This window comes from Leptosomus discolor, chromosome 15 (genome assembly GCF_034619465.1).
Source record: "Leptosomus discolor isolate bLepDis1 chromosome 15, bLepDis1.hap2, whole genome shotgun sequence".
Taxonomy (NCBI): domain Eukaryota; kingdom Metazoa; phylum Chordata; class Aves; order Leptosomiformes; family Leptosomidae; genus Leptosomus; species Leptosomus discolor.
This window is the reverse complement of record NC_141405.1, coordinates 4,265,974-4,275,636: the sequence shown is the minus strand read 5'-3', so window position 1 is coordinate 4,275,636 and position 9,663 is coordinate 4,265,974. Positions and strand designations below refer to the sequence as shown.

The following is a 9,663-nucleotide window of genomic DNA, read 5'->3' as shown; positions in this document are numbered from 1 at the left end:
TGGCACACGCCGTGCACAGGCGCAGGTCCTGCCTCTGGATGTGCACCTGTGCCCTCAATGAGCCTGGCTGGGTCCGCCCCGGTGACACGGCTGTGCCTCGCTCCTTGGGCATCCCGAGAGGCTCAGCTCGGCCGCCGCAGGGCTGCCACGAGCTCTCCAGACCAGGGAACCGCGCACCCACAGCCGGCTGCCCTCGGTGCCAAACCCCACAGCCGGGGCACCAAGCTGCCGTGGTGCCCATGGGTGCCTCTCTGCCCCTGCGGTGTCTGGGGCTCGCTGGGGAGCTGGGGGTTCACCCCTGACGCCCCCACGCCTGCTTTGCAAAGTGCCCCCATGCCTGGATCCAGCCTGGATCTGGGGCAGGGACACCGGGCTAAGGGCTGCCTGCGACAGCAGGCGCTGCTGAAGGTCAGAGAGGAGGATTCAATTAAATTAAGGAGCTGCGAGCTGCTCCTTCGCTGCCTAAGGACTTGCCTGGCATTTAGCACCACCGTGCCCACCACAGGGACAGGCAGGACGGGGGTCAGTGCCAGGGGGTGATTGACTGGGTGTCAATCGGATGGGCATTTCCACATGGGTGCAGCAAGCCAGGCCCCTACCAGTGAGGAGAGGGACACCCAAAGCGGGTCTGGGTGCCTCTGAGCTCTTGCAAACTCATGACAGCTCCCCAGGGTGGTGGGGCTTGAGCCCATGGGCACTGCTTTGGTGCCGGCTCACGGTGCAGAGAGCCGTGGCAGGGAATTCAGCTTGCACACACAAGAAAGCAGAGCCCTACCCCAAAGAAAAAAACCCAAAGCCGTGATTGAAAGCGCACTTGAAAGCTGCTGGGGAATATGAATGTGTCTTTGAAGTAAAAGGGCTTCCATTTGTTAAGCAGAAAATGGAGCTGTGTGTTTCGATTTATAGTTTTACTTAGCAAATAAAACAGGAGAGAAGTAAGTGTTTATGTCTCGCTCTGCTCCCAGCCCCTCCGCCCCCTTCACCCCCCGAGTTAAAAGCTCAGTGCTTCTGAAACGCTACAAAGGCAGCCAGGAATAAAGCAAAGCAAGCAGCTTAGATAAACCCTAGATGGGCTAAGCTCTTGCCGATAGGCTTGTGAAATGGCTTGTGGCAGTGGGAGGGGGTGGGGGAAATGGCCAGTGGAGGGGCCTGGGGTACCCTGGCTGGGACAAGGGGATGGGGAAGTGGCCACCAGCATCCCTGTCCCCACGTGCTGCTGGGTTATGGTGGTGCCCGTGATGAGGTAGCCCTGGTGCCGTGGGGCTGGACGCGGCGCTCACCCCTTTTCCCTCCTCTCTCCGCAGATGACGTCTCCCCCTACTTTAAGACGGAGCCGGTGAGGAGCCAGGTCCACCTGGAGGGGAACCGCCTGGTCCTGACGTGCATGGCGGAGGGCAGCTGGCCCCTCGAGTTCAAGTGGCTCCACAACAGCCGGGAGCTGACGAAGTTCTCCCTGGAGTACCGGTGAGTCCCCGCTGCCCCTGAGCAGCCGAGGTGAATCCCACCCGGCACGCCGCTCCATCACCCGTCCCCCGGTGAGAGGATGCCGTCCCAGCGAGGCAGAGGTTCGCGTGCCGGGAGATGCCGCCTCTGTTTGAAGAGCAAACGGTGGATTTAAGCAGGTCAACATCGGGGAGGAGGTGTTGGCGCAAGCGGGATTAACACCGGGCTGCAGAGCACGGCGGGGCCGTGGCTCCCCGAGGCTGGGGGAAGGAGCAGGAGAGGGCAGCAGGAGAGATCCTCCCCCGTGTTTGGGCATCCAGCCCCATTGCCGACCGGTCCTGCCCCAGAGCGGCTGGCCCTGCATCGCAGCCTGCTTGGAGCTCGCCTTTAAATCGAGCCGGGCACCTCTCGCTGTCTCTTCGATGTGCGTGTGTCATCCTCTCGGTTTTAATCAATAATTCAGCCCGAGACAAGCCGTTCCCGGTTAAAGGCATTGAATCCAAAGGCTTCGTGTTGCTGTAGCAACGTGGGGCTGCTCCGGGATGCCAGGAACGCAGATAGCGTGGCTGGGTGACGTCCCCTCCCCAGCACCCTGTGCCGTGCCGGGGGCTGGGTGCCCTCCCTGGCACGGTGTGCGGCGCTGGGTGCTGGAGCGGTGGCCATCCTTGGGGACAACGGGGGCTGTTCCCCACCCAGCCACGGTGGCTGCAGCTGACTGCGATGTCCCCGATGCCCCAGGCTTGGTGCTGGGTGTTTGCCGCAGTGCCGGGTGCCCCATGGGACGTGTCCCTTGTCCCTAAGCCCAGTGTCAGAGCTCAGAGACCTGTTGAGCCCCGCGATTCCCACAGCTCCCCCCTGTCAGGAGTCATGTCGGCTGCAGCGGGAGCAACGCAAAACGTCAGCCCTGAAATGGGGTTGTGGGGAGGGTGGTGACAGCAGGGTGGGGGGAGGCAGAGCCCCTGCAGAGCCACCCGCCCCAGGCAGGAGAAAGGCGTCAGGACATTGACCCCAGGCTCTGCCCCATCCACGGAGCGGGTTGGGGTGCCTGGGGGGGCACCTCCAAACCCAGAATGAGGACTCCAGGCTTCCTTTTCTGGGTCTGCCCCTGGGTTTGCTCCGTGCCTCAGTTTACCCTTCTGTAGGAAAGGGGACCAGCGCTTGTGTCTCTGCTCTGGGATGTCCGGCAGCTCTGGAGCCCCACATCCCTGCGTCTCTGCGGCCCCGCACCAAGGTGACTCCCTTTTCCCGGAGCCCCCCCGGCCCCCGCCTCCAGCTCCAGCTTCCAGCCAGAAAGGATTAAGGAAGGAAGCGAGAAAATAAACAGACACGTGGGGAAAACCCAAACAAACCCCGCTGCAGCTAATGAAGCAAACAGCCTCTATGCAAATCGCTGCCTGGCTTTAACCCGTCCTCGCTGCGGCGAGGACGCAACCTGCCGGCATCAGCTTCGTTCTGCCCGGCGTGTGCTGCCCGTCCCCGGGTCTCCGTGGGGATTTAACGTGTTGGGATGAGAGCTGGGATGTCTTGCCTGGAATGGAAGGCTGCTGGTGAGGAAGGCGAAGCACCAAAATTAGTTATGATGGGCAGAAATTGAATTTTAATAGAGATGTCGGTGGCATGAAGCCAGCCTGCTCAGGCAGTGGGAAGGTAGTAATTAAAAGTTAACGAGTTTAGAAACAGAGTAATCCTTGGAGAGGGGAGGGTTGGGGCTGGTGGCCAGGGAGGCTCAGAGATGCCTCTGTCTGTGCAGGGACCAGGAGTGGTTGGAGGTGCGTTGGCAGCGGGGGGGGTGGGATGCGGGGTGCAGCCGGTGCTCCCCCCAGCTCGGGGCTGGCACGTGCCCACCGGCGTGTCCCCACTCTGGGGGGCAGGAGGGACCTTCCACAGGGCCCGGCCGTGCCTGTGACAGGACGCACGGTGCTTTGCAGCAGGGCCGTGGGCTGCAGGGGGGCCGTGCCTGGGGAGCCACCCGGGCTTGGTGGCATCACCTCATGGTTCCCAGCCAGGACAGCGTGTCACCGAGCATTTCATCCTCGGCATCCTCACCGCCCCTCCCCAAATCCCCTCCTGCAGCAGGGCATCCCCCCCGGCACCGCCGGCTGCTGTCGCCCTTGTGCGTTTTACCCATTTTTCTGTGGGCCGGGGCTCCCCACGAACCCCTCCCCCCCCCCCGGTTCATCCTCGCCTGATGGGCGGACGAGCTCACGCCACTGTTTTAAGGGAAGAAGCTGCTCTCCCAGTTTGGCAGCGCGTTTCCATGGCGACCGCCCTTTCCTTCCCGCAGCGATTCAGCCGCCAGCTTGCCACCACCACCACCCGAGCGACTTGTTGGCGTGGGACGAAGGGCAGGTGGGGAACGGGCATGGCGGGACCCCGGCCCCGAGCCGGCAAGGGCCGAGGCAGCACCTCTGCGTGCCGGTGGAGCCGACCCCTCGGGAGCATCCCTGGGGGCTGCGGGGGCATCGGGGACCCGCTTGGCTCCGTGGGCGTGCGGAGCCGTCCCCCGTCTGGAGCATCCCTGGGGATCAAGCGCCATCGGGGACCACAGAGGGACAGGGGGGACCAGCCTGGCTCTGTGTGAGCATCCCTGGGGACCGCGGGGGATCAGGGACCAGCCTGCCTTCACCCACTTGCCGCCTCCGTTGCCTGCCGCTGGCAGGGGGGTGCGTGGAGACAGCTCTCCCGCGGGACCCAGCTGCCACCCCGCAGTAAAACCGCATCCCCTCCGGTGCCCGCCGTGACCTTCGCTGAGGTGACAGCAGGGCGGGCGGGCGGCAGAGGCTTGCCCCCACGCTCCACTCCCGTGCCCTGGCACGCCGGCGCTGCGCTCTCCAGGGCCAGCACTGTTTTTCCGTGCATAATCTCGCCGGTGCCGGGCTCTCCTGCGAGCTCTCCAGAGCCTGACTTCTTCTCGTACGAGGAATCATAACATGCAAATCAGGCAGCTTGATGTCTTTAATGAAATCCTCGGAAGGAAAGCGCTTCTCTGGTGAATTGAGGATATTTATTTCTCATACAAGAAATTTAACATGCAGATTAGTTGGGTCTGGTAATTTATCACAGGAGATTGTCCTATTAAGGGTTGCATCGAGTCCTGCTGCCTTCGGAAATTACCTTACACATAGATTACCTCTGGACAGGCTCCCATCCGTAGAGATGCATCTCCTATCTACTAAATCAGCCCTCTCTCCTCTCCCCGCGTCCCTCTGCAGCTGGTGTGGGAGCCCAGCAGCTACTAAAGGCTCTCCTGCCTCTTCCCAAGAGCCCAGATCCCCTTTGCTGGGAGCTCGGAGCCCGGGAAAGTGTAATTACATCTCTGACGCTGGCTGGCTTTGCCGCCGCGGCGCTCACCGCACCTTCCCCCCAGCAAAGCAGGGTTTGCACTGCTGAACCTCCCGGGTTTCTCAGGTGCAGCGCAGCCCCATGGCCCCTCATCAAGACTCCCCAAGCCCCAGGGTTGGTTTTCCATCCTGTCGTGCCTTCTACCCATCCCTGCCTGCTCCCGAGCGTGGGGGCGGGTTGGCAGGAGCTGTCCTGCATGGGCTCACCGAGGAGGGGCAGATTTGGGGCTGTTTTGACACCCTCCCCACCTCCTTGTTGGGATGTTGTGGGGTGCGTGTCCCCCAGGGATCCAGGGAACGTGGCATGCTGCCCACACGGGAGCCCATCGGGCCTTTTGAGGACCCCAGATGGTGGATGCCTGTACTTTGTCCCCAAATTATGTAAAACACGGAGCCAGGACCTTCTCAAAAATACAGACCTGGGGGAAAACAGGGGGGGTGTTCACTGGGACCCCAGCCTGTGCCGCTGCTCGCTGGGAGCACATCCCTGCTCTGGCTGGACCAGCTCTTTGCCAGCCCAGGTGTGAAGCCCAGCCCTCTCCCCTGGGGAGCTAATTGCCTCTCAATAATATAATTAACGGGAGCTGATGAACGTCAGAGGGGTAGCAGTGGGGCTGAGTGGGACCCTCTCAGACCCGAAGGTGCCACCTGAGCTGGGCAATGGCCCGAGCTCCCGCTGAGGGACGTGCCAGAGCTCTCTGGATGCCGCAACACGGCTTGTGCGCTCGCTCCCCTTTCTGCTCTGGGGCAAGGCGGCAGATTAATAGGTGGGCATTAATTATTAAATGGCTCGTTGTTCTGGCAGGGCCAATTGAGGCAGCGATTTACAGGGCCGCTGGCACCCGCCAAATTCTCCTCACCAAAGGGAAACACTTCTGGCAAGGGGAGAGGCGACGGCTCCGGCCATGAGTGTGAAAACAGAGCCCTTTCCAATCAGGAGCTAATTGGGATCCAATAATGCAGTTAACGGGGGCTGATGAAGTACCACGGGGGTTGTTAGTTAAAAACATATCGAGCGGCAGCCCAGCGCCGGGCAGGGGTGCTGGGACGCGAGGCTCAGATGCTGGGAGTCGTTAAACCTTTGCTAAGTGTGTTTTAATGCTCACTTGACATTTCATTACCGCACAGCGACTATTCAAATACGTGTCCCCACTAGAATTAATTAGTCGTTATACAGGATATTACTCAAAGGGGACCGTGCCAATGTGCTGATATCCAAAATCCGATCCAGCTGTTGCTGTTACTGGGCGACATTGGAAGAACCACGCAGATTGCTGTGCTCTTCTGGCTTCCAGTTTGATGGATCAAATCCTTTGGCTGATGCTTTTCCCGGCCCCTCTCCACCCCCTCAATCTAATAATAATTCGGCAGCATCAGCCCCACGCTCCTCAGGAGCCCTACAATAACAGAGCAGCAGCCAGGGCTGCCGGGGCCCCGCGGCACCAGGAGCGACCCTACCAGAACAAGGCGGTGCGTGCGGCCCGGTGCGCCGAGCGTATCGGTGCTGCCGGTGCCTTGCCAGGGTTGCACGGTGAGGGGGGGTGGGGGGGGGATGGGTTATGGCTGATTGAGGTGCTGCCAGTGCCCTGCTCTGCCTCACCGCTGCGGTGGAGCCGGGCTGGGTGGATGGATGGGGAGGTCGTCGCTCCTGACGTGCAGCCCATCCATCTGTCGAATCGAGCCGGTGCCAAAGCCTTCCGCCGGCTGGCTGCTTCTGCAAACCCTCCGGTCCCTTGGCATGGAGCTTCTGGCTCCAGAGCCCCCTCCTGACCCCGGGGCTGAGCGTGGCACCGCCGCTTCCTGACCGAGCCTGGAGACTGCCGCTGTTTTGCATCAGTGCAGTTTTTGGAAGCGTGGGTCACTCCTCGCTTCGGAAGTGCTTTTCCCCACAGACGATGCCCTGTCAACCTCCGTCTTTACAAACCAACCCACCAAACCCCTGAAACAGCCGAGTCAGCAGCAACGGCAGCTCCGGGAGCACGGCCAGACCCTCCGTCCTGGCTCGAGCGGTGCAAAACGTGCTGCCGGGCTGGCGGGTGGGCAAAGCGACCCAGCTGGGGCAGTGCCAGTGGGCACTGGGCGGCAGGATTGACCCCAAGCGGAGGAGCTGGGAGCTCCTGGCCATGGAGGAGCGGTCGTGGCCGTGGCTGTGGCTGCTCCTGCTTGCTCAGACTGGGGGGGGGGGCTGTGTGGGGTGCTGGGGCTGCACATTTCACCCCTCCTCCTGCCCGCGGCGCTTCGCCCTGCGAGGGGGCGAAGTCAGTTCCTGTCCCCTTACAGCCAGGCATGATGGGGGAAGGAAATTAAATCAGAGCGATCTCGGATAAAAGCCTCCGTGGAAGCCGAGCGGCAGAGAACAAAGTCTCTGCTCGTATTTGGTTAATGACTGCGGGCCAGGCTGCGCCCGGTAATTGATTTCCTTTCTCTGGGCTATTTCCAACCGTTTAGGTGTGGGCAAAAGCTCCGCTCCTTAATAGCCCCTTCGGCGCTGGTGGTGCGGGGACCAGGACCCCGTTAACTGGGGCTGCGGGGTTGTCCCCACCGCGGGGGCGAAGGCTCCTCGTGCCCACAGACGTGTCCTGGCTCCCAGCGTGCGGGGACAAGGCGCTGCGGTGGGGCTGCGCGCCGGCGGGTGCTTCGTGCGGGGCTGAACGTGAGCCCAAGGGTGGGGGCGGTTGGGGTCCCACAGGGCGGCTCAGGGGCTGCGCCGGGGGCTTCGCACCGACCCCCTCCTGGGATGAGGGTTTGGAGGGGATGTGGCAGCGAGGATGCGGCAGGGGGGCGCGCAGGGGGTCTGTGCGGGGAGCACGCCTGCCCCTCCGCTGCGGAGCGGGCAGGGGAGCATCAGCGCGTGTCCGTCCTTCCGTCCATCCGTCCGTGTGCGCGTGTGTGTTTAGGAGTCACGGCGTGTGCGTGTGGTTTGTGAACGAGGACACCCCAAGGAGAGCGGGCCCATTAGTCCTGGTGTCCGCATCAGCTCCTGACAGCTCCGTGGAATTGAAATATCTTCTTTCAAGCCTCTGGGGATCCTGTTTAAATATCAGCTGTGACACGCAAGGACTCGTTCCCAAAGGGCGTCATCCTCCCTTCTCCCACGGGGATGGGCGACCCCTGGCACGCCACGGGGGTGGGTGGGTGTCAGCAGCAGGTTAGATGCCAGCTGCGCTGTGCCCACCGTGGCTTGGCAGTGCCGGTGGGTGAGGCGGGAGCCTCGTGTCCCCAGCACCAGGGAGGTGGGCACAGGGGCCCCGCTACACTTCCCGGCAGAGGGGATGTGCTCCTCATGTCTTATGAAAGTTTAATTTACGCTCAGTTATCAAAAGAACAAACAAAGCTCTGCCGAAACAGCCCGCGGCGTGTTTTAATGCAAGATTAGATTTTGGGCAGGGAGGGTTGAGCTTGGTTCTTTATTCCCTTTCTGCTTTATCTCAGAGCACTCCCCATGGTGGGGGGGGAGGTGTTGCAGCGATGCCTGCCTGTCCCCCCCCTCCCCAGGGTCACCCATCTGCAAGGCCCATGGGGGGGCGGTCCAGCCTATTTTGGGGAGGGATGGAGCAGGAGTGCCCTCCTCCCTCCTGCGAGCGGGGGCTGCTCTGGGAGGTCTGGTGGGTGCGGCGTCCGGCTTGGGGAGCGGGGCGATGCTTGGGGGTGGCGGGTGAATCGAGACGTGGTTATTTCCTTGATCTGCTTATCGGCTGCTGGTGCTGGCGGCCGATAAGAGCAGCCGCTGGGGTCGATAAGGCAGCTCAGCCCCGGCTCACCGGAGCGGTGCTGGGCTCGGCTGCGCGCGGCGCCGAGGCAGAGTGACCCCGGCAGACCCCGGCGTCCCCCTGCCGCGCATCCCCGCGGCTCGGTGCGAGGGTCAGGATGGCGAGTGCCAGGTCGCCAGCAGCCGCCTCTGCTCTCGACAGCTTGAGGCCACTTGCCCGGCGCCTCCCGCTTGTGGTCGTGAGGCACCGTCCACCCCCCTGCACCGGGTGGGTGATGGCCACCGGTTTGTGCCACGTGCGTGGCCACGGGTCCTTCTGCGGCAGCAAGGGACACTGTGTTGTCCCCTCAGCGTGCACACGCGTGTGTGTGCGCAAACATGGACATACGTGCGCGTACAGGCACCCCCAGCAGCTGCTCCTTGGGGAAGGGTTTGCTGCCCAGCAGTAAATGGGGGGCTTGCGTCCGTCCCACAGCCTCTCCCTGGGGCTGTGACGGTGACTGGGATGTCCCCGCTGGCCGCTGAGGTGGCTCCTCTCCCCCCGCAGGTACATGATCACCTCGCTGGACCGCACGCACGCCGGCTTCTACCGCTGCATCGTCCGCAACCGCATGGGAGCCCTGCTGCAGCGCCAGACGGAGGTGCAGGTGGCCTGTAAGTGACACCCTGCTCGGCGGGGGGGGACAAGCTGGGGACATCAGCTTCCCCGGTGCTGCGGGATGGCTCCGGCATTGGAGCAGCCCATGGTGCAGCCCATGGAGCATCCCCAGGGCGATGCTGGCAGGGAGGGGGCTGTTGCTGCCTCTGCTGCTCCCGCTGCCCAGTCAGGCCGTGGGGTTTGGGGGTGCAGGGGGGCACCCCACGGGCAGGGCAGAGCGTGGGGTGCAGGCAGAGGGTGCCAGGGCCAGGAAACTCACGGCATCGTGTCCGGGCAGGGAGCTGCGGCTCCTTGGAGGGATGAAACGCTTTGCAGTGTGAAAGCAGCCCCGCTCCTCCCCGGCTGCGTGGAGCACTGGAAGCAAATGCTGTTGGTAACCCTTACTGGAAGCAAACTGGGGCATGCTGGGCCCAGCGGCTGCATCCCGCAGCGCCGGAGCAGGGACGGGCGGTTTGGCACAGATCCTGCCAACACGCAGACTTGAGCAGGGGTGATGCAGAGGCACCACGGGG

General features: G+C 62.8%; 1 protein-coding gene across 1 annotated transcript in view; it reads left to right on the top strand.

Moving 5' to 3' along the window:
* The first annotated feature begins 333 nt into the window (after positions 1–333).
* SDK2 (sidekick cell adhesion molecule 2) overlaps positions 334–9,663 on the top strand; it is a 29,255-nt gene continuing 19,925 nt past the window's right edge. Inside the window, exons 1-3 of the mRNA XM_086473832.1 lie at positions 334–408; positions 1,115–1,464; positions 9,041–9,147. Coding sequence (XP_086329958.1) covers positions 334–408; positions 1,115–1,464; positions 9,041–9,147 — 532 coding nt within the window. The remainder of the gene's footprint in view (positions 409–1,114; positions 1,465–9,040; positions 9,148–9,663) is intronic.